At 45.8% G+C, this 25,475-nt stretch overlaps 1 protein-coding gene across 2 annotated transcripts in view; it reads right to left on the reverse strand.

Moving 5' to 3' along the window:
• The window catches only part of wnt5b (wingless-type MMTV integration site family, member 5b), a 139,553-nt gene that overhangs the window by 6,479 nt on the left and 107,599 nt on the right, over positions 1-25,475 (reverse strand). The window contains exons 1-4 of one of the 2 annotated variants that reach the window (XM_066667420.1): positions 11,431-11,615; positions 11,211-11,329; positions 9,412-9,659; positions 2,201-2,493 (exon numbers count right to left, since the gene is read on the reverse strand). In XM_066667420.1, coding sequence (XP_066523517.1) covers positions 2,201-2,493; positions 9,412-9,659; positions 11,211-11,299 — 630 coding nt within the window. In that variant the 5' untranslated portion in view covers positions 11,300-11,329; positions 11,431-11,615. Of the gene's footprint in view, positions 1-2,200; positions 2,494-9,411; positions 9,660-11,210; positions 11,330-11,430; positions 11,616-25,475 lie in introns of those variants that run through there. The other variant, XM_066667419.1, reaches the window with a different exon arrangement.

Below are 25,475 nucleotides of genomic sequence, written 5' to 3' on the forward strand. Positions count from 1 at the left end.
AAATACTTTTATCAGCCAAAATACAATTTTTCACATCTCTTTACTGTAAAATATACATTATTTCACTGTTAAACACACAAACCATTAGGGGGCGGTACAAGTGTCCAAGGACTGGGAGGAGCTGAGACTCATTAGGGAGCTCCCAGCATGCTTTGCTTCTACATATTTGTAGAAGCATATTTGCTTCTTTCTTTGTTTTTATTCCTGTCTTTGAGACTTGCTGATTGTGGGTTGCGTTGGTGTGATCACTGTGTGTGTGTGTGTTTCTGTGGATATTATGTCGAGATGTGTGTTGGTCAGGAACGTTCACCATCAGCCTGTGTTCCACGTGTGGCGCCCAGATACCGAACATTTCTTTAGTTCTTTCAGCAATATCTCCTTTTAAGAGCTGAATACAAGATGCGGTTTGGCTTTATCTAAATACGGCTACATCTCAGTCTCCTTTCTCTAATTTGACACACAATTTACACATTAATTTTACAGCAAAACAATGTTTCTTTGTTATTTTTATGTAAATACCATGTTTTTTACGGTGTATATCTGTTGTTTTTTTTTACAGAAATGTACTGTAAACAAAACAGTCCTTAAATGTAAAATTTATGATTTGCCAAAAACGTGACCGAATATTTTACGGTGAAATTCTGGCAACCACAGCTACCAGTATTGTACCGTAAATTTTACGTATTTTTTGGTCTTAGGTAATGTCAGAGATGACGGTTAAATGAGAGACAGCATTTAAAAACATGTTACATCAGTCATGTCTCACACTGCCAGTGACTGCTGATGTAATATATATATAGTTTATATTTTTATCCGCATGGAAACTATGTAAAAATTTAAATCAACCACATTTCTTTACCATTTACAGACGGAGGGAGATGTGTCGTGACTGAAGTGTTCTTGTTAGAGTCGGGTAAAGTCCAGAGCCTGGCCGTGGACCCGTAAAGGAATGTGCTTTGACTTCTTGACCCCGGCCAGACTCCAAGGGCATTAGCCTGGTTCAGAGGCCATTTGGTTACTTCCAGTAAATTATTTCTCCCTCTGGCTCGGGCCATTAGGCCGCTATTCACACACAAACGAACCCCAAAACACACACACAATCCGCAGAGAGACTGTTGATGGTCCTAAGCAGACTGTCCCTGCTTCACTCACACTCGAAGCATGCACCAAACAAGCTGGTTTATATTTAGACGGCACTTTGGTCTCCAGTCCAGTTTCATGCCCCTATTAAAACTAAAGAGGTTTTATAAGAGGCTTATAAATGGTGATAAAGCCTCTGGTATGCATTAGCACCACTGTGTTTGAGACCCCCCCCCACCCCCCAGGTCCAATAGATGATGCTTGTGTTCTTGCCTACTCTAGCATATTATCGTCTCTAGGGCTGCACAACATGGCCGAAAATAATATTGCAATTATAGCACTGCATAGTGTCTTTGTGTTGCGCTAAAACCTGACGGCGAACGCTTAATTCATCACAGTGTAAAAGTGTCAGCATTTGTGTCTATTAGATTATGTGAATGTCCTGATTGTTAGAAACGCTAACTGAGCTCTTCTGGAATACAGAACATGGGAAATCAGTCAGTAATCATGACATGGCCTCACTGTTCCTGGCCTCAATACTGATCACAAACTATACATTAAAGTAACATTAGGTAGCATTTTCACCTTAAAATTACAGCTTCAAAATCATTGCAATGCTCCACTGCGCTGTAACAAGGTGAATAGAGGCTCTGTTGTTGTGACTCCAGGTTCAGCACTGCAGAAACTGCACTATGTAACTTTGGGAGGATGGTAGGAAACCGCGCACCCTCTACACTCCCCCTTGATTTTGCTGTAAAACTGAATTAGAAACTGTAGAGTGAGCCCAGTAGCAAAAATACCAAATCACTCTGCAACTGTAGAGTGAGCCCAGTAGCAAAAATACCAAATATTACCTAGTGTTCCTTTAAGGGATGTACTTTTCCTACTGCCACTAACACAGTGTTGTAAACGATCACCGTCCACAGACTTTGACAATGTCCAACAGTTCCCCTGTAGGTGTCACATCTCTAGTTACCTCAGAAGCCGCATGCTTTCCCCAACACCACACCTTCTCACACACCTGTTTAAATGTTTTCAGCGAACTGTCAGAGGAAACGTTCTGTCTGCGGGTCAGTAACTGAAATGAAAATATCATGTATGTGAGTGTTCAGTGTCTCACCATTCGTCCAGCTTCATTGTTCTGCAGGTTCATGAGCGTGCGTGCGTGCTCTATAGAGCCTCGTGGGTAGTTCTTTTCCCGTTCGCGTGCGTCCACAAACTCCCTGGCGAAGCGGTATCCGTAGTTGACGTTGTCTCCACAGCCGCCCCACAGCCAGTCCCGCGGCAGATCTTTGGGCCTGGACGCTCGGCTGCAGCCGCAGGTGGACAGCTCACCCTCTCTACACGCTCGGCTCACCGCGTTCACCACTCCGGCTGCGCTGATAGCGTACGTGAAGGCAGTTTCTCTGCTTCCTAGAGAACGCAGTAAAGATACTGTTAGCTTCAGGGAAGAAAAGAATGAAAAACCTTGTGTCTGTGCTGTTCTAAACGTAACTAAAAAAACACCAGAACATGTAAATACACTGTAGATACGAAGGTCTGGGCCAGTACTTGGATGACAGACCTAGTAAAGCTTGAGTCACTGCTGGTTATAGTGTTTGTGGGGCCAACAGGGGGCACTGTCCCTGTGGTCTGTGTGGATCCCAAAGCCCGGGTGCAGTGCCAGGGACACTGTACTGAACAAATGGTGCCATGTTCAGATGACACCTAGAACCGAGGTCCTGACTATCATTCATTCATTGTCTGTAACCCTTATCCAGTTCAGGGTCGCGGTGGGTCCAGAGCCTACCTGGAATCATTGGGCGCAAGGCGGGAATACACCCTGGAGGGGGCGCCAGTCCTTCACAGGGCAACACAGACACACACACATTCACTCACACCTACGGACACTTTTGAGTCGCCAATCCACCTACCAATGTGTGTGTTTTTTTTTGGACTGTGGGAGGAAACCAGAGCACCCGGAGGAAACCCACACAGACACAGGGAGAACACACCAACTCCTCACAGACAGTCACCCGGAGGAAACCCACGCAGACACAGGGAGAACACACCAACTCCTCACAGACAGTCACCCGGAGGAAACCCACGCAGACACAGGGAGAACACACCAACTCCTCACAGACAGTCACCCGGAGGAAACCCACGCAGACACAGGGAGAACACACCAACTCCTCACAGACAGTCACCCGGAGCGGGAATCGAACCCACAATGCCGCCCGGTCCTGATTAACTGAGGTCATAAATGATCCCAGGGGCATTTCCTCAGAGAGAGCTGGGGTGTGACACCAATCTTTGGCTAAATCTGCCCCTGTGATCACTTCTGATATCCTCATCATCCCCAGCTTCAAATACACTGGCCTGGTCACTCCCTCTCATCTCCTCTCGAACTAAAAGCTGTCACATCGTCCGGGTGGAAGCTGCACGTTGAGGGTGCTTGAGGTGACTCCCTAATATCCCAAAGTATGTAAAGCAGTGTGGGTGTCTAGCAATACACTATACACTATAGTCATCATCACTTACACAGCCTCTACTACTGAAAAAAAAAACACTGAGTGCCACTGAGTCCATCTGTAGACCATCACAAGTCTGAGTGCAGCTGGAACTGACACCAGTTTCTTTGACCTATTGAAAACCGCAGTTTTTACCAATCAAGTATTGACCTGAAACACAGACTTCGTAGTGGCCATCTGAACACTCTCAAAACATGGAAGAAAAAGCATGTGAGGAGAGTCTGAAGCTAGATGAGCCTTGGGAGAGTAAGTGCGAGGGGTGGCCGGGTTTAGCAGCTTTCATATGAGGCGAGGAAAACAGCGACACGGTCTGCAGGGGTTTCCTGCCACAAAGGCGTGAGCTTTATATAAATTCATTCTCCCGTATTTTCACATCTGCCGTGCACATGGAACCTGATGTGTTTCCATCCCTGTATCAAACATCTGGAACGCAGCTTTCACATAACTCAACGGCACATGCAAAGACTGTATTTAAGCACTTCCTACAAGTACCTAACAGCACAGCATTAATAACGGAAGTCGGGTTTTAAACGCTATATGGGTACGTGCAAAACATACAAACCGTTATTAGTCTGGGGCCTATTTTATGGATTCCTTCTAAACAGGCGAACAGTCTAATGTGGTTATTAAATTACAAATATGTTGTAGAAAATTACATATAAAAAGCCTTAACACTGCAACCCACAAAATCTGTGTCCCACATGAGATATGACCAATAGAGTTTCTAATATGTCTCACAAGATCAAACAGACGGTCACATAATACCTAACACAACCTACACAGTATTTACAGAGCGGTGGCCAGGCACTGGCATTTGTGTCCTTGCATTGAGTATGTTTTTGGCCTTATATACAACCAACAGAACTGTCCCATAATAACAAGCACACTGTCCCCTAATACCTATACCAGTGTAAGGTCCAAACCCACTGTCTCACAAGACCTAGACCAAAGGTTCTCAAACTGTGAAGCATCCTGAGGTGGTGCGCCAGATGACATATGATAATTTAATACATTCACTGAAAAGGGAATTATCATTCATTCATTCATTATCTGTAACCCTTATCCAGTTCAGGGTCGTGGTGGGTCCAGAGCCTACCTGGAATCATTGGGCGCAAAGCGGGAATACACCCTGGAGGGGGCGCCAGTCCTTCACAGGGCAACACACACACACACACACACACACACATTCACTCACACCTACGGACACTTTTGAGTCACCAATCAACCTACCAACATGTGTTTTTGGACTGTGGGAGGAAACTGGAGTACCCGGAGGAAATCCACGCAAACACAGGGAGAACACACCACACTCCTCACAGACAGTCACAAGGAGGAAACCCACGCAGACACTGGGAGAACACACCACACTCCTCACAGACAGTCACCTGACAGGGAATCGAACCCACAACCTCCAAGCCCCTGGGGCTGTGTGACTGCAACACTAGCTGACGCCCTGGGAATTATTATATTAAAACGAATCTGAGTTCTGTGTTAACAAAATACTACGTGGGAAAACCTCAACTAAAAAGACCTTAAACACATCTGTAATAATAGTGTGTGGATTGCTAAAGCACGTTAGTCACAAAAACCTGGTGAAGAACTTTATTTAACACTTCCCAAAGAGATGACAAGTCCAAAACCAACACCGTAACAAAATGGAGGCTGAGCCAGATCTGTGTTTAAAGCTGACTGATCTAGTCCTTTCACTAAAATGGTAAGCGGTAAATGCACTGGTATCCGGACAGTGTTCGGGGTTGGTTTGTTTGTGTGGTGTATGTGTGTGTGTTTCTGTGATACGACTTGGAGGTCTTTGTTTGTCAATGGCTAGTACTTGGTCTAAAAAGTGAGAACCACTGTCATAAGCCATTGTCCTCTGTGATGAACACTGTCCCATAAAATCAGACAAACTGTCCTATAATACATAACGCACTACAACAAAAGACTAGCACATGTCCATATGACCAAACGCCTTTTCCCATAACATCAAACTAACTAAATATTATCCCATTATACCTAACACACTGTCTTGTAAGAACAGACATGCTGTCCCATAATACATAACACACTGTCCCATAAAAAATAAGCACACAGTTCTGTATAACCAAACAAAACTGTCCTATTAAACTAAACAGTCGTATAATGCTAAGTACACTTCTTATAAGAGCAAGCATACTGTCCCATTACACTTAACACAATGGCCCATAAAACACATCACACTGTCCTATTACATCACTCCGTAATAGGGTTGCAAAGGGGTGGAAAATTTCCAGTAAATTACCAGTAACTTTCCATGGGAACTTTAGCTTGGGAACTTTGGAAATTTCCCAAAATGTAAACATTCAATGGAAATGTTTGGGAATTTATTGGGATTAATAAGGAATATTGGATCATTTAAAGGAACTATATCACACTATCATCAATGTGCCTTTTTTGTCAGCAATAGACATGAAGACATAGCAATACCATTAATAACTATGACTCATAGTTCGTTGCAAGCAGAACTATATAAATGCTTAATTCTTTCACTGAACAATCAAAAGAACACACCCCCTCAAAAAATGCCATTCAAAATGTAAAACAAGGCAGCCTTTTTTCTTTTTAAAAAATTAAAAAGTAAAAAAATCATCGAATCAAATAAAGGCATTTTCCCACAAGCTCCTCAAATCTTGCTATGTTCTGCATTTTTGCTTTAATAGTTTCAGGCTTCTTCCTTAACCTCGGTATCCTCTATGTTTAAATAAATTATTAATTAGTATTAATTCCTGGTTACAGAAACCCGCTGAGGTAAAATATATAGGTAGCTAGCTAGCCTATGCTAGCCTTGGTAAGCTAACCTCTTGCTAGCCTGTTAGCCTCAGTAAACTAGTCTCTTAACTGAAATTGCCCATTGAGCTTTTCTGATTTAGCAGATAGCAAACAACAGTTAGATTACACTTTGATTTAATAGTTGCTAAAAGGCCTCAATGCTATTACTGTCGATAAAAATATGAACCTAAATGTGTGCTTTCAGCAGGTGACTGTCAGGTCTCTAGAAATCATAGACATATGCTGTATTTGTGATGGAGGAATGAACAGTGCAGGGGGTGTATTCTCACAATAGCCCTTCAGTGTGTAATGTGCCTGGGATTGAGGAGCTTTGCTATTCAACTGTTTCGGAATCATATCTAATTATTTTAGCCAAGATTATGCCTCAGTATACTTTTTTTTACCAACTATATGTAGGTTTCTCTCCTTTAGCTTCAAATATCCCCTTTTAATTTCGTTAATTCCCATAATTACCCATTAATTCTCATGGTAAATCTCCAAATTTTGCAATCCTACTCCGTACTAATTTTCATAACAACCTCAAAAGACACTGTCAGCATATCAAACACCCAAATGGTCGCATATATAAGACACTGCCTGTGCTGTAATACCACACACACTGTGCCAGAATAGATGAGTCCCCACAGGTGAACATAAACAAGGGCGAGTAATCTACTCCGTCAGGTTCGTTGGGAATGCAACAGTACTCGTAAAGTAAACCCAAACACAGTAATCTCGACCCCCATAAACCGTGTGTGTGTGTGTGTGTGTGTGTGTGTCGCCTGCATTCCTCCGCTGCGCCTTCTCGCCGCTCAGGGCCGCTTTTATTGGCCTTTGGTGCGAGACTTCAAACAGAGCGGCCGGATCTGCCGAGGCCGTGTGATGGCGGAGCTGCATTTGAAAAGGACAATGACTCGCCTAGCACCTCCACACCAACAGCACTCAGCTGAGGGGGGGAGGGGGAGGGGGGGGGGGACAGGGCTCGTAAGGGGGCTTCCCTTCCCTTACACCTCACTGCCCTCCGAGCGGAACTCACACTCAATTGCTGCTGTAAGGGAAGGTGGCCCCTTTGTGTGCGACGCAGTGCCCATATCGAGAGAGAGAGGGAGAGAGACATTGCTAACACAGCCCTTAACTCCATTTCACTACTTCAGACAACATTGGACCAGAAGAAGCTGAGTTTGGCTCTTTCCTCCAACTGCCCATTCCACCTTAAATGATGCAGCAGGACGCCCACAGGCGCCTGACTCACTTATCAAATGTACTGCACCTTTTAAGGTGGAACGGTAAATTCCAGTGAGGTGGCACTGCGGGCAACCGACATGAAATGGCTGTCTTGTGCTAAAGTTTGGGCACCCCCTGGGTAGAGCTGGTGGTAATCCACAGATAACACAAGCCCAAATCAAGCCTTTCCAATAGGAAAAGAGCTAGCTTAAGTTATCTGGCTAACTCATAAATTCTGTGTTGTGAAACCGTCCCCTGGTCTAGTGAAACATTTGACATTACTTCATTATCCTGAGGAAATGACGTTAATCTTGTCTTGATATTGAAATTAATTATTAAAGATAAACAATATTATGACAGTCAAACTGAATAAAAGGTAAAAAATCCATGTCCTTTTTTAAGGGCATGTGTATAAGGAAAAATATACAGGACACAATATATAATGCTTCATTACTTTCTTAGTAAACAAATGTATTAACTTTGTCCTTTTGTGGAGCCTGTTTTCACTTATTTCTCAACATATAACTGACCAGTGGCACCCAAACCTTTGGCAAAGACCGTGAGCCTCAGCAACACAAACGCGATCACCTCCGTGCGGTGTGTTCCGTGTGTGAGGAGTATGTCCTGGTTAGTGCAGTCTGAACAACAGAGCAGAAGAGTACCCAGACTGCCACAAGTACTCAAACCACTGCTAACTAAACACAGAAGAGAACAGACGGATGAACTGATGAAGTATAAGAGAGTAAACCTATTAAATTGCCGTTAAATAAGTGTTAAAGAGACCAGTTACACACCTTTACAGGGAGTGATCTATCGTGATAGTTTACATGTAACTTCTTATTAAACGTAGACCCCAATAAACTATAAATACAGTGCATTAAACTGTGTGTTCCCTGTTAAGAAAATGTACTTTTTTACACCTAGATAATCAACAGAAAGATCACAGGCGCCCAAACATCCAGTGTGTTCCACATATGAGCTGTTGGTCCTGGTTAGTGCAGTTCACTGAGCCGCAGAGCAGACGAGTACCCAGACTGTCACAAATACACACAAGAGAGGAAAATACAGAATGAGTCGATGAAAAATAAGAGTGTGAACCTCAAAGGGACCGTGTGAAAGTAAAGTAAATCATCCATCCATCATCTGTAACCGCTTATCCAATTTAGGGTCACGGGGGGTCCAGAGCCTACCTGGAATCATTGGGCGCAAGGCGGGAATACACCCTGGAGGGGGCGCCAGTCCTTCACAGGGCAACACACACATTCACTCACACCTACGGACACTTTCGAGTCGCCAATCCACCTGCAACGTGTGTTCTTGGACTGTGTGAGGAAACCGGAGCACCCGGAGGAAACCCACGCGGACACGGGGAGAACACACCAACTCCTTACAGGCAGTCACCCGGAGCGGGAATCGAACCCACAACCTCCAGGCCCCTGGAGCTGTGTGACTGCGACACTACCTGCTGCACCACCGTGCCGCCCTAAAGTAAATCAATAACCGTCAATAACCAAGGAACAACATGTATTTTTAGTTTACACTTGAACACAGCAGCTGTCTCTCACACTGTGTGAAAATATCATGAGGAACCGACCAATAGAAATGCTTCAAAAAACTATTTTTACATTGACTTCCATTGAACGCTAAGACGTTTTTTTTTCCCACTTCTGCATGTGCAGTGTCTGAGGAGATGTGTATTAAACAACGCTATGAACATTTCTAGAGTTGTTCTAGAGCTGGGGAGGTTCTCCGGGTTCGCTGCAGTACCGATTTTGTCAGCAGCATCACTCACCGATCTGCATGACACGTCCGAACACAGACGTGTTGTCCACGGTGGTGCAGTTCCAGCGTCTCTGTCTGAACTGGTACTGGCACTCCTTGATGCCAGTCTTGGCGCCCTCGCCGATGTACACCATGTGGTCCTGGTAGAGCTGGCACAGCTTCTTCTGGCCCTGAGACAGACCCGTCAGCTGACTGCACAGAGGCTGGGCTCCGATGATGTACATCTCCGGCCTTTGGATGGGGTTCATGGCTAAAGACCTGCGCCGAGAAACAACAACACACTCAAATTTCCGCGACAAAGAGGGTCCACGGTTTTTATTGTTACCTGTATACATCCATAGTGTGGTGATATAGTGTCCCCCACATGTTGGTGGGAGGTTAAGAGGGCGGGGCCATGCACAGAGTCCTGTACCAAGCAGGAGAGACTTTATTGTCATCATTTGTTGTTGTTTATTGCCGCTGTTGGCGTGCAGTAAGGTGTAGGTGTGTGTAATGTGTGATGTTATGGCGTGTGGTGTATTGGGGCCATGAGTTTGGCCGTCCACTCTCTGTGTGTGTGTTTCCCTGTGGTGTGGGGGGTGGGGAGGTCTTGTGGCTTGTTCTCACAACTGTTAATAAAAGAGCAAACTCTACCCAAGTGCCATGTTGTCCTCGCTTCATTCGACATCAGTGCTACAACACCGTAACCTCGGATCCAGCCTGCTCAGACTGTGTGGAGGTTTATAAGGTTACATCAGTTCTGAGCTGGACCATCATCACTGTATGCTAATGAAGGCACTATCTGATGCCTTTTACTGCCACTTTACCATAAATTCTTTGGTTTGATTTAGGGCCCACATCACACATAGGAAACCGTCTTTGTTTTTTCAAAGCAAAGGCTGAGCATTTCCGCCTTAAAACGGCAGCATTCCAAAAACACAGATTCAGACAGACGTGGTTTCATACCTCACACACCTAAGCAGCCAATCCCGGGCGATCTTAGGGCGGAGTCTATTTGCATATTCACAACTCTGCTGAATATGATGGTGTTGAGTTATAGACCACTTTTAAGGCTATTTCTTGGAAGTAACTCCTGTATCTGTCATTTCCGCATTGAGTTGAGGTTTTAGGGATTTAATCGACTTTAATACAAGGTACATTTACTCAGTTCACTTACATTTGTAGCCTATTAGACTTCTTCTAATTGAACTTATTTGGTATTTATCAGACCCCCCGCCCGCCCCCCTCCCCTCAGCCGCATTCTGTTGAGAGGTCTGTGATCGCCCTCTCTTTGGCATTTTATTACACAGCAAATGGGAGGGCTACCTCAAGGAGAGGAGATCTTCTGATGGATGCTGTATGAAACTAAGTCCCACTGCGGCTGTAGGTACTCTGTAAGTGTCTGTGCTTAGGAGCAGTGATTCAGAGCTAAGGGAATCCAGCTTGAGCTTCGAGTCTGCTCCGTGCTGGATGTAATAACTCAGTACTAGAGAATTTATGACTTGTCTACTGCTTTATCTGCATCTTATCTTGAAAAGCAGGCTGCCTTGAAGCCCGTGTTTCACTAAAGTTTGGACAAGGTTTCGGTCTCCTCTAAGGAAGCCTATGAAGACCATTTTAAGCTCCAACTGTGAGCGCAGGGTCCACACACAAGGTCAAGAAGGCGGCTGTCCTTATTTACTGACCATTTGGGGCACAGGGTAAATATTGTGACAAAAGCCTCCACATTTGTTCTCGGTCCCCTTTTCCCAGTCACCACAGGTCAACACGCACAGCTCTGGCTTCATGCAGCATGCTCCAGCTGATGGGTGAATGTGTACAAGGTCTTACCACCATGAGTTGGCGTGCGCCGGCCTCTGGGAGCTGCAGGCGAGGAGGGTGATGGTGAGGACGAAGCGCAGACTCTGACTCGTATCCATCCCTGTCCTTCCAGGTGCAGACGGACTCCTCTGAGGGAACAGAGAGGCAGGCAGGACGTTACAGGCCACACGTCCACTCACCACAGCAAGGATGCAAGTCTTATCTGGCTATGGAAGTGCAGCTCTCCTACCCAAAACACACTACACGAACCAAAACCGACGGCACATCTGGTCCAAAACAACACCGAACCGGCATTTACGTTCAGATCCAAAGCTGTGTTCTTGCAATCGGGTCCGCAGACGTGTCCTCAAAAAGCTAAGTGCTGCATTAATGTGGGGATTATCACTCCTGACACTTTACACACACACAACACACACGCACACACACACACACTGCTCGGAGCCAGCCTCTCTCACGCTCTCTCCGGCTCTACTCCCCGCACATGCTTTTACGCCTCGGCTTTGTTTTCCCCACCAGTATTCCGTCAAGCCACGCCCTCTTGCTACAGGATTGGCTGAGAGATTCGAGCGTTTTGCGCTCTGATTGGTCAGCAGTTTTCCGCTTCTCGCGCAGGAGTTCAACGGTCGTAATGCTGCTTCCTTTGCTCTGATTGGCTCCTAGCTCAGACTCTTAAATATTTCACCAATCACAGAGCGGGTCTGCGAGCTGTCAGCCAATCCTAGCGCAGGAGGCTTGTCATGTCGGAAAGCGGGTGGGAAACACTAATGTCTCCTGGCAGAAACAGCAAGGCGAGCTACAGTAGGTTAATTGATATATACACTACAACAAAACCTGGAATTTCACCAAGGGTTTGTGTCAGAAGGAATTTATCGCATTGTGGGACCAGTTTACACACTCACATTGTGGGGACCAGTGTGAATCATTAGATTTTTAAAAGTGAAAATATGTTTTAAAGTTGGGCTAATGTTAGGGTTAAGGTAGAAGTATTCAAAGTTAATGGTAAATCTACCAAATGAATAAGAGTCGTCTCACAGTATGTCTCCACAATTTCAAGATACAAGAGTGTGTGTGTGTGTGTGTGTGTGTGTGTGTGTGTGTGTGTGTCTGTGTGTGTGTGTGTGTGTGTGTGTGTGTCTGTCTGTCTGTGTGTGTGTGTGTCTGTGTGTGTGTGTGTGTGTGTGTCTGTGTGTGTGTGTGTGTCTGTGTGTGTGTCTACGTGTGTGTGTCTGTGTGTGTGTGTGTGTCTGTGTGTGTGTGTCTGTGTGTGTGTGTCTGTCTGTGTGTCTGTGTGTGTGTGTGTGTGTGTGTGTGTGTGCCTGGAATACACTATATTGAACAACAGCTTGTTTACAAACTCACGCAGCGGGGACTATTGTGGAGACAAGAAATATAAATTATAATATTATTGTCATAGGACAAAAATGTGTTAAAGATTAAGCGTAAGGTCAGGGACAGGGTTATGGTTAGGATTAAGATTAAGATTAGGACTAGGAAAATGGTTAGACTATTAGTACTTATGGTAAATGTCCACAAGATAAATGGACGTCTATGTAATGGCCCCAAAATGCATGAAAACATCTCTCTCTCTCTCTCTGTGTATATATATGTGTGTGTGTGTGTGAGAGAGAGAGAGAGAGAGAGAGAGAGACAGAGAGAGAGAGAACATAAAAGAGTTAACGACTTGGAAAAAGTAATTTCCATCAGAGTTCACATGCGTAAAATCCGCTTTTCACTCTCTGTGGTGCTTTATTGCGATAAACCAGAACAAGAAAAAAAAATCCTAATTTGAATAAAGAAATAAAATAAACCATAGATCTGATACGTGACACCTCCACTCCTGCTGCATTTTTTAAATCTGCCTCTTAAACTGTCTCACTCTCTCTCTCTGAATCTGTATGTCTCAATACATCTCTCATATTCTCAGTCTCGGTGTGTCTCAGGGTTTCTCACAGTATCTCAACGTCTCTCAGAGTCTCAGTGTTTGTCATTTTATCTGCCTTTCATTGTCTCTCAGTGTCACTATCTCAGTGGTTCTCAGAGCCTCACAGTTTGTCTCATTTGTTTCTCATCTGTGGTTCTCAGTGTTTCTCAGAGCTGCTGTTCAGACGCCTGTCCATTTCCAAGCAGTCTGCGAATGATAAAGCCTCCACTCCAAACTCTTTCATCTGCGACAATCCACACACCCTGCCATCACCTCTTCACACAAGGCTCCAGGCTCCAGAAAATCAGCCCCCCAGCCCCAGCTCAGAACCCCAAATAAACACACACACACACACACACACACACACACACACACACACACACACACACACACACACACACACACCACACTAGAGCCCGGAACTAACTCCTCAGACAACAGAGCTCTGGACGAGGAGCCAAAACCACTCTGCAGTAACAGGAGTGTTGCATCAGTATAGGACTGGACAATAATCCAGTATTAATATATATCACAAAATAAAATGTTTCAAAAACAATGACATTATTTTTAAACATTTTCAATACTTCAGTCTATATTATATAGGTAGAACAATGTGGACAGGGGTTCGTAACCTGTGCAACCTGTTTTTGGGGTGACAAACATTTCACGGCTAGGGGTTTAAGGCTTTAAGGCCAGGGGAAGTGTTGATATTTGCTAGGTCTTCAGCAGCAGGTCTACTGCTACCCCCCACCCCACCCCCCAAGACAAATAACCCCCTCGTGTGGCCATAACTGGCAACTACAGTTCCATACCGACTGCCATACATGATTAAAGCACCCCTCCATTGAAACTCCAGTGTTTAGCCTTGTTAGAGCTGTGTGTGTTTGTGGTGTTTAGCCTTGTTAGCATGTTGTGGGATGCTATTTCATCATCAATTAAATTAGCATTTCTTCTGGGAAACTGCAGCCTTCAAAAAACAGTTTCAAAAACACATACTCAGACAGCCCGGGATTCATACGTCATACACCTAGGGAACCAATCCCGTCAGTTGCAGTTACATCTAAACCACGTTTAAGGACTCTGGGGATTTTTTATAGAGGACTTTTATTTTGGAACTACATTTTTCTCTAATTCTGACCCTAGAGGAGCGAAGGGGGGTTTAAAGAACATATACAAGTCAATACCAGCGAGTAACACAATCTGATCCGTCTTAAAAACACTTAAATATAACAACAACAATTAAATATATCTATATAAATAAATAAATCCGTATTACTGGCTGAAACTGCGTTTGTACACTAGCATCCAGTGATTAGCCTATAATATTAGCCATAATACTATTCGCCTGATTTAAAGACTTAGGATTCAGTGACCCACAATATCCGTGTATTTCTGTGTTATGTAACACATTTCACATGTTAAAATCATAAACAGCTTGTCTGTATCGCCGCCAGTCACCAGAAGAGGGCGCACTCCAGCAAGGAATAAATAACGGTCATCAAGTCCGAGAAAGCCATTTTCCTCTTATCTGTGTGCAATAGCAGCGCAACCAAACGCAATTCCTGTGTAACACACGCCTGAACCTTGGCCTCGGACCACTAAAGATGATCAGGAATGAGAATAAAACAAGCCAACATGTTCAACTTTAAAGAGCAGGGTTATCTGGGAAGCGCAGTCCCTCTGAAAAAGCCTGGTTCAGACATCAGCTCTTATTAAAGTGAACGTCACTCATCTGTTGGTGGGCACAAGTGATTTCAGACGTTGCTGTAGAGTGCAGAGCTTGCTAGCGCATCTAGAACTGCATCCTTTGAGGGCTTTCCTCCTCGGGCGATGGTGCCGTGCATCGTCATGACCTGACAGATCCTCTCTGGCAGCAAAGCAGAGGCAGCAGCAGCTCTCTGACTGTCAGCTACGAATTATGCACCCAGAGCTGCTGCCTTAGACTCCAATCACACACACACACACACACACACACACACACACACACACACACACACACACACACACCAGAACCAGATCTTACCTCATCTGGGTGAAAGATTTATCGAACTATACCATTACACCACTACATAGTGTACTACAAAGGATTGAGGAATATATTTGTGATTCAGCCCTAGTGGTTTGGCGGCATTATTCAAAACGTCAAGCGGTGAAGCGGCAGAAACAGCGCCGGAGAAGCGGAAGAGACAAATCTACAGATCAGTCCACGGACTGGAGACAATCTGCAGAAGAGAAACATCTACACACAATATGACACAAGCTTCCAATTCAGGACCTGTCTCCTATAAAGCCAGGTGGTATCTAAAATGCAACCAATACAGATTGATCCACCAAAACCCATCTGTGTTAATGTTGTACTGACCTAGCAGCGCCCCTACAGTTTAGTTACACTGAGAGTTCTGTCCCTAACAGCTGGTGAGGTATGATGACTCTGGGAAGGTTGTGCATTGTTTTGCATCGGTATATTTTCACTGGGGCCATAAGGGGACCCCCAAGAAGGTCACGACCCCCAGGTTAATAAGTCCTGTTGTAGAACAATGGGAATGGCACAGAGTTGGTAAGACTGGGGTGAATGGAGCTCTATCAAGAGAGCCGAACAAATGGGGAGAGAACATGTCGGAGTCTCTGAACAACCACAGAGGTTCGGTGCACCACGTAAAGGTTTGCGTATGTTGGTGTGTATTGTGTAGAGGGCTTTGGTTCACGGAGAATATAAAATAAACAGCAGAGAGTGGAGACTAAACCTGAGGGAGTGTGTGCTGACTATGTGTGTGTCTGGAGGGTTCAGACTGAGTCCCGGAGGCATCCTCACGCAAACCATACACACATACACCCTCACACACATGGCCCAGAACACCATAGGATCAAAGTGTGTGTGTGTGTGTGTGTGTGTGAGACACACAGCTGAGTGCAGCAACGCAGCCTTTTCTTCTCAAAGCACACTCGCGCATCAAACAGCCGTTTGACTGATTTAATGAAGACAATCTGCAGCACAGCTCTCAGCCCCTCACACATGGCACCAAATCGGCGAGAGACGGAGAGGAGCATGCACGCCACGCACCATAAACAGCCATATGTGGAGTGGGTTTCAGCTGGCTGTGAACTCTCGGCTCTTATCGTACCCATCACTTTCACAAGACCATTACAGCCCCTCCCCTCCCCCTTCAGTTCTCACTTGAGCTGAGGGACACAAGTGTGGGAAATTTGACAGAACATACCCTCACAATGCTTTGGACATTTTTTCACGACCTTGTTGTGGCACCAACAAAGCAACAGCGCCACCTTGAAATGGGCGAATCCATTCAGGCACTAGACTATACACTGATCAGTGTCAGAGACAGTAGCTCATCTGCTGCTGCACAGTGTGTGTTGGTCGTCCTCTAGTCCTTCATCAGTGACACAGGACCAACCGAACTGCACCTGCTCTTGGGGTTGGGGGTAAACAGTGAAAGGGGCATAACAAGTTATGCAGAGCAACAGATAGAGTGTAATCTGTAATTGGTGAAAGACAAAGTGCTCAGTGGAGCTGAGAAAACGGACAGTAAAGTGTAGAAACAAGGAGAGTAGTGTACATTACAGAGAGACAGATAGATAACACATCTATAACACACATATACACATACACACACACAGTGTAAGCAGTGTTTGTGTGTGTGTGTGTATGTGTGAGTGTGTGAGGTGTCTGGTGGCTATGGGGCGGTAAGCGGTCCAGCTGTGTCCCAGCATGCTTTGCGACGTGTTGCTGGGAGATCAATGGTGATGCAGGTTTGACAGATCTGTGTGCTGAGGTGTCTGAGAGAGCAGCCTGCTGTATATCATTACTACTGCACACACACACACACACACACACACACACACACAATCTCTCTCTCGCTCATAGTCCCAAATCAAAGACATGTGCACTCCCTCTCCACACACATCTCGTTCTCCTTTACTGTCATATCCATAACTCTCTCTCTCCCTCTTTCGTCTCATTCTCTCTCTCTTTCGTCTCATTGTCTCTCTCTCTCTCTCTCTTTCCTCTGTCTCTCTCTCTCCTTCTTTCCTCAGTCTCTCTCTCTCTCTCTCTCTCTCTCTCTCTCTCACTTTCCTCACTCATTTTCTCTCATTCTTTCCTCTCAGTAACTCTCCACCCCCCTCTCCCTTCACTCCCTGTTCTTTGCTCTGACCTCCTCATTTCCTGTCTCACTTCCTTTCCTCCATGTTGTTGCCGTCCCCTTTTTGTCTGTTACCCTTCAAATCTCTCTCTCTCTCTCTCTCTCTCTCTCTCTCTCTCTCTCTCTCTCTCTCTCTCTCTCTCTCTCCCTTTTGTCTCTCATCTTCACCTGTCTTTCTCTCTCTGTCTCTGTCCCTCTGCTGGCATTTCCTAATATTATCTCTCTCTCTCTCTCTCTCTCTCTCTCTCTCTCTCTCTCTCTCTCTCTCTCTCTCTGTGTGTGTGTGTGTTTTGTGTGAGTGTCTGAAATGTTTTCTACCCTTTCTCTTCACTACCGTTCACTCTTTCTCTGTGCTGTTTATCTTTTTGTTCACTGCCGCTAGTTGCTCATTTTATTTTTCTGTTTCGTTCACCCTTCCTGCCTCCCTCTGTGTCCTCTTGTCTGCTTCTCTCTCGCCAACTTTTTTTCAGCACACAGCATTCTCTACCCACCTCTCTCTCTCTTTCTCTCTCTCTTTCTCGTTCACTCTCTCTCTCTCTCTCTCTCTCTCTCTCTCAGACTGGCAGAGGATGACTCATGCAAACAGCTCTTGCTGTGAAGCAGTGAACTGGTAGGAGCTCTCTTTCTCTCTCTCTCTCTCTCTCTCACCCTTCTCTCTTGACCCTCTAGTCTCTCTCTCCCTCTCTTTCTCCCTGCTTTCTCACACTCTCTCTCTCTCTTGCCTCCATTCTCTTCTCTCTCTCACTCCATCTCTCTCTCTCTCTCTCTCTCTCTCTCTCTCTCTCTCTCTCTCTCTCTCTCTCTCTCTCTCCCTTCCCCCCTTGCTCACTCTCTCCCTCCCCCTCACGGCCCATATGGCTTCCTGCACCGACTGCTCAGGAAACCAGACATAGGCCAAACTGGCCGCACATCACTCACTCCCTCTGTTTGCTGTGCGCCTGGGACGCCCTCTATCTCTCCCTCTCTCTCTCTCTCCCTCTTTCTCTCTCTCTCTCTCTCTCTCTCTCTCTATTGCTATCTCTCCCTCCCTCCCTCTCTCTGTCAATTTGTTCTCAGTAAGAAGTCTGATAGGGCAGGGTGTAGTGTGGTGAAGCAGCAGGGGGGGCCTCTATAAAAGCGCAGCGGCTGCTTAGAGCTACTTTATTCTCTAATAAATACATCCATCGTGGCTGGAGCTTGGGAAGGGCCGTGTGTATTGGGCTCTGGCACAGGGCAGTGGGCAGCGGGTGCACACGGCACATGTTATTGATTTGTAAGCTCCTCAGAGCGAAGGCGATGTTAGGAGATACGCAGCAGGAGCTGGTATTATGTCCCTGCCTTGGCAGGACAACACACCCGCCACTGACCCGCCCGCATGATCCATATGTCTGTGAAAGGCTAGAGCTTTTTACAGATTTGTAGCAGAGCTTAATGAGCTTTTCAGACATTCAGAGCAACAATAAGCATCGAACCCTTGCAGAGAGGGATTTGTATGACCTTGTTGGTATTCTCAGTCCTCCATGCTGTCTCTGACACCTTGGCTTTGATAAAAAAAACAAAAGACAACCAGTAGCCAGTGGTGTCACACCTACAGGGGATAGAATCTCTCCCCCAGCGCCCCCTCATTCTGCATTTTCACACTAGACCCACTGTAAGCCCTGCACACTGTGCATACATGCGTTAAAGGAGCATTAGGTAACATTTCTCCCTGAAAATTTCAGCTTTAAATTCATCATGGTGTTCCAACGAGCCTCTGTCTTCACTATTCTTAGCTCAGCACTTCAGAAACTGCACTATGTAACGTTTAGAGGAGGGCTGTGTACCTATTGTTCCTTTAATAACAAAAACAAGAAGACTTCTGCCTCTTCTTTTTAAAGGAACACTAGGTAAGACTTCCTCCACTTCCTCCTGGGCTCCCCCTGCAGCTGCAGAGTGTAATTCACTTTTACAGCACCTTTATGAATTCAAGGGCAAGAGGGGAGGGAGGTGGAGGAAGTACATAGTGCAGTTTCTGCAGTGCTGAGGGCAGAATACCAATGACAGAGGCTCTGTTCTCTCTATTACAGCTCAGTGGAGCATCTCAGTGATTTTGAAGCTGTAATATTAATGCAAGAATTCTAGCTATGGGTTCTTAAAGACCACTTTTGCTAGTGGAGGAGGGTGTGTGTGTGTGTGTGTGTGTGTGTATACACAGTGCAATGTAATAGTTTATGTATATTATCTATTGGGAATGTCTAATCCTGAAATGTCTGTGTTTTTGATGAGTATAGACATCACATGGTGTGTGTGTGTGTGTCTGTGTGTCTCAGCTGGAGATATAGGTCAACGTCGTAGTTGTGGCTGATTCTCCCCCCTCCCTCTGCGTCCCCCCCTTTCCCCCCTCCCTCTCCTGCTCTGTCTCTCTCAGCAAAAAGCAGGAGGAGGGGGTGCATGCTCTCTGTGGGCAGCCCACAGAGGAGGTCAGCAGACTGGGCTCAGTGCCCGCTCCTGCCCTGGAAGGCCCACAGGCCACTGGCCACCCATCAGTCCCACTACAGTGCCCTGCAGAGCCCCTGAGCCCCCCCCCCCCCTCTCTCTCTCTCTCTTTCTCTCTCTCTCTCTCTCTCTCTCTCTCTGTCCTGGGAGTTCCAGACTGAATGTCACCCTCAGAAGCAGCACAGGAGCCTGGGGAGCAAGACCACAACAGGGGAGGCTTTAGCACACATCAAAGGCTGCAGCCGTACAATAGAAAAGCGCAGAGGGAATACAGGACACAGGCACGGAGTTCAGATACACAAACACATCCCTGCTGAGACACAAACACAAGCACACACACACACAGACACACAACAGAGAGACGGAAAGCAGGAGGAAAGGAAGACGGAAATCAGACGGAGAATGGAATATGATTTTTCAACGTTTCCCATTCGGTGAATTATGGAGATGTAGATAAAGTCATTCAGAGAGGGTCCGATGTGAAATAATTCACTGTGTATTTGAATATAAGAGCATTTCCGTGCAGTGGTGCGGGTGGATTCTGTGTGGTTCTCATTTTAAACCACCCCTAGCTCCCTACAGAGTGCACTGCTTAGGTCACAAAACAATGTCCTCTTTTCCCCAAACACGTCCTCTTTTAGGGACATAACTAAATAGGTCAGACCAAGAAAACTGATTTGCCAAAAATGGTCTGGGATTTGGCTTTTGCTGTCTGCTCTTTCACCCAGTCCCAGTTCTTGCCCTGAGCCCTAGGGCCTTTCTTGAAGTATGCTGATCAGCACATTGTTGATAACATTTCATAACATTGTTGAAGGGCTGCAAGTGTTCAAGGGCACAGAGAGTTAAGAGCATCGCCTCGTGTCCCTTCAGCTGCGTACATCACTACGGCATAAACACCATTGAGGGCGGCACGGTGGCGCAGCAGGTAGGTGTCGCAGTCACACAGCTCAAGGGGTCTGGAGGTTGTGGGTTCAATTCCCGCTCCGGGTGACTGTCTGTGAGGAGTGTGGTGTGTTCTCTCTGTGTCTGTGTGGGTTTCCTCCGGGTGACTGTCTGTGAGGAGTGTGGTGTGTTTTCTCTGTGTCTGTGTGGGTTTCCTCCGGGTGACTGTCTGTGAGGAGTGTGGTGTGTTTTCTCTGTGTCTGCGTGGGTTTCCTCCGGGTGACTGTCTGTGAGGAGTGTGGTGTGTTCTCCCTGTGTCTGCGTGGGTTTCCTCCGGGTGACTGTCTGTGAGGAGTGTGGTGTTCTCCCTGTGTCTGTGTGGGTTTCCTCCGGGTGACTGTCTGTGAGGAGTGTGGTGTTCTCCCTGTGTCCGCATGGGTTTCCTCCCACAGTCCAAAACACACATTGGTAGGTGGATTGGTGACTTAAAAGTGTCTGTAGGTGTGAGCGTGTGAGTGTTGCCCTGTGAAGGACTGGCGCCCCCTCCAGGGTGTGTTCCCGCCTTGCGCCCAATGATTCCAGGTAGACTCTGGACCCACCGTGACCCTGAACTGGATAAGGGTTACAGATAATGAATGAATGAATGAATGAATAAACACCATTGATTCAGTGGTTATGATTATCAACTACTTACAGCATTTCCCAAAATATAATCACCCCAGAAATTGACTTTCAGTGCAGTTAACAAGCTACAGTTCGATCTACAGCAAAAATATGACAGATTTACCCACATACGGAGCAGGAATAGAGCAATATCCTCATTTGGGTTCATGCTTTTCAAAGTTTTTTGGCAAACTTTCATATGCCAATTTTCTGCCTTGGGAAGAGAGAGAAAACCTATTTACCAGTGTAAGGTCCAAACCCACTGTCTTACAAGACCTAAACCAAAGGTTCTCAAACTGTGAAGCATCCTGAGGTGGTGCGCCAGATGACATATGATAATTTAATACATTCACTGAAAAGGGAATTATCATTCATTCATTCATTATCTGTAACCCTTATCCAGTTCAGGGTCATGGTGGGTCCAGAGTCTACCTGGAATCATTGGGCGCAAGGCGGGAATACACCCTGGAGGGGGCACCAGTCCTTCTCAGGACAACAAACACACTCACACCTACGGACACTTTTGAGTCGCCAATCCACCTACCAACGTGTGTTTTTGGACTGTGGGAGGAAACCGGAGCACCCGGAGGAAACCCACGCAGACTCAGGGAGAACACACCACACTCCTCACAGACAGTCACCCGGAGGAAACCCACGCAGACACAGGGAGAACACACCACACTCCTCACAGACAGTCACCCGGAGGAAACCCATGCGGACACAGGGAGAACACCACACTCCTCACAGACAGTCACCCGGAGGAAACCCACGCAGACACAGAGAGAACACACCACACTCCTCACAGACAAAAACACCAGTGCCACTTGTTGGAGCTTTTTAATTGTGCACACACTTAAAAAAAGATGGTTCTTCAGGGGTTCTTTAGTAGAGAAAATGGATAGATCCCTGAAAACTAGAACCCTTTGCGTGATTAAGGGACAAAGGGTTGCTTAGATTGATGGAGAATGTGCTATAGATGGTTCTACTTAGCACCTTTTTTTAAGAAAAGTTTTCTATATAGTTCTATTTACTAAAGAACCATTGAAGAACCATCATTTTTAAGAGTGTAGAAATTCTTCAGGCACTGAAACAACATGTTCTCAGACTTTTAAAAATAGTAAATGCTGCTGAAGGAGATCATAAGTTCCCACACAGCTGAGTTTCTTATGTTTCCCTGAAACATGGACGCACACTAACAGCGTCATGTCTCACTGTGTTATATAGAACCCGTGATAACCACCTAAAGGCAGAGAGAGAGAGAGGGAGAGAGAGGTCAGAGTAGAGAAGGCGCACTTATTGGCTGAGTGGAGGCTGCCGGGTCACTAAGGTGGAGGAGGAGGGGCGAGTGGAGGTCATCAAGAGAGACCTGAGTGACCACTGTCCTTGCTGGATTAAAACCCCCCTGAACCCCACAACCTTTAACCTGACCCACAACACACTGGCCCCTCAGGCTCCTCAGGAAGGGGAGAGAGAGGGGGGCTGAGAGGGTGAGGAGCACATGCTTCCACTGAGACATGGGAATTCAGCTAATTCAATGCCTCTGAGGCTCAACACACTTGAAGGAGAACATTAAGGATGCTTTTCCTGCATGGTACTCACACTAGTCAGCTCTACTGGACTCTACTCTGTTTGTTTTGGAAACCACAACAACGGCAGCGGTTGTTGTTGTTTGTTCCTTCCTTGTTGCAGCGTCCAGCTCTCGCTGGATTCGTTCGTCAGCCACCGATCCAAGGAGCGTTTGAACCTCTTCAAAAGACCACGGCGTCATTTTACGAGCTGCCGTCGTGAGTCGGATAAAAACAAACGTGATCTCTGCTGCAGCTGGCGATTTTACAGATGGAGAGTTGGTGCTGGTCGTCTGCGTTGCGTGGCGTAGAGTGACGACTCTCTCTGGACGATCAGCGCTCTGCAAGGTTTACACGCCACGGTTTAGTCCCTACTCGACTCGCTCTGAACCACGAGAGAACAGCCACTAAACAAGAACCCGCCTCCAGAACCAGGACCCAATTTAAAGACCCAATAAAGCACAGTAGAGTCGATGAGGGTACAGTAGAACCATGCAGTGGAAAAGCTCCACAACTGTCCAGATCTAATAGACACAATCTGCATTGTTCTTGTTACGGGGGAGGAGGAGGACAGTGGTGCTCTCTGGGACTCCCGGTCTGGTTCAAACTGGGTTTTTGATGAAGCGGAGCTTGCTCAGATTCCTTTACAGCGGTGGTGATAAGAAACACCTGAGCTTTCATATGTAACAATGGTGATAAAGTCATTACACACCACCCGCTCCATACAGCTCTCTGCCACAAACAGATTTATACAACATGGTTATGTCAGCGGCTTATCGCAGGTCTGTTGTAAAACTTTATTTTCTGCTTCAGCTAAGTGTCTTTAATGAAAAAACAAATTCCCTTTTTGAGTTCATTATCACATCAATGTGTGGAACTCAAGCATTCGTAATTCATTTTTCATAATTTCATGCGGCATCTTACTCAGAGTCAAAACACTTTTGAGTTGCTCCACCTTCTTCTCTGAGTCTGTCCAATCACAGCGCTGGACCTGCATTTATTAAAGACGAGGTTATACGCAGCAAAACAAACACAACAAACAGAAATAAAAGTACTGAGTTAAAACTGAGAAAACATAAAAGCAAAAGAAAGAGAAAACGGTTCTGAAAATGACTGATCTGGGGAGAACGCTGCTGTTGGGTTTGATCCTTGTGGTATTTTGATCAAAACAGGACACAGGCAGCCCAGGACTGTGTTCACTTGTGGAAAGAAGGGGTAGAATGTTTGCTTTAAACTTGAGATGTCTGGTTCTTATTAACTCAGCTGTCAACAATTAAAAAAAATCTCTTTGGTGTACAGCAGTTCACAGTTTACGAATGACTCTGACGATACGTATCTGTGAAGTATTTAATCATGGAGGTGTTTGGGAAAGATGTTTGGATGTTTTTCCTGTGAAACTTAACTGAACTAAAGAGAAAGAGAGAGAGGGTGAGAGAAGGTGAGAGAGAGAGAGAGAGAGAGAGAGAAAGTGGGAGAGAGAGAGAGAGAGAGAGAGAGAGAGAGAGAGAGAGAACTATGGACAAAATTCTGAAGGAAAGATAAAAGAAAGGAAAGAGAGATGGAGACAGGGAGACAAAGTAGGAATGAAGAAACTGAGAGGTGCCCAGTCTAGGGTATTGTGGGTTAGAACACACAAGGCAATTCCTCATCTATCAATCTCTCTCTCACTCCCCCCCTTCTCTCTCTCTCTCTTTCTCTCTCTCTCTCTTTCTCTCACTATTTCTCTCTCTCTTACTCTTTCTCTCTCTCTTACTCTTTCTCTCACTCCTTGTCTCACTCTCTCTCTCTCTTTCTCTCATTCTCTCTCTCTCTCTCTCTCTCACTTTCTCTCATTCTCTCTCTCTCTCTCTCTCTCTCACTTTCTCTCACTCTCACTCTCTGTCTCTCTCTCTCCCACTCTTTCTCTCACTCTCCCAATTTCTCTCTCCCCCCCTTCTCTCTCTCTCTCTCTCTCTCTCACACACACACACTTTCTCTCACTCTGTCTATCTCTCTTTCTCTCTCACTCTCTATTTCTCTCTCTCTCTCTCTCTTTCACTCTCTCTCTTTCTCTCACTATTTCTCTCTCTCTTACTCTTTCTCTCTCTCTCTTTCTCTCACTCCTTGTCTCACTCTCTCTCTCTCTCTCTCTCTCTCACTTTCTCTCACTCTCTCTCTTTTTTCTCTCACTCTCTGTCTCTCTCTCACTCTCCCACTTTCTCTCTCTCTCTCTCTCTCTCTCACTTTCTCTCACTCTGTCTATCTCTCTTTCTCTCTCACTCTCTATTTCTCTCTCTCTCTCTCTCTCTCTCTTTCACTCTCTCTCTTTCTCTCACTATTTCTCTCTCTCTTACTCTTTCTCTCTCTCTCTTTCTCTCACTCCTTGTCTCACTCTCTCTCTCTCTCTCTCACTTTCTCTCACTCTCTGTCTCTCTCTCTCCCACTCTTTCTCTCACTCTCCCACTTTCTCTCTCTCTCTCTCTCTCTCACTTTCTCTCACTCTGTCTATCTCTCTTTCTCTCTCACTCTCTCTTTCTCTCACTATTTCTCTCTCTCTTACTCTCTTTCTCTCTCTCTCTTTCTCTCACTCCTTGTCTCACTCTCTCTCTCTTTTCTTTCTCTCACTCTCGCTTTCTCTTACTCACTCTCTCTC

Source organism: Hoplias malabaricus, chromosome 4, assembly GCF_029633855.1.
Source record: "Hoplias malabaricus isolate fHopMal1 chromosome 4, fHopMal1.hap1, whole genome shotgun sequence".
NCBI classification, from domain to species: Eukaryota; Metazoa; Chordata; class Actinopteri; order Characiformes; family Erythrinidae; genus Hoplias; species Hoplias malabaricus.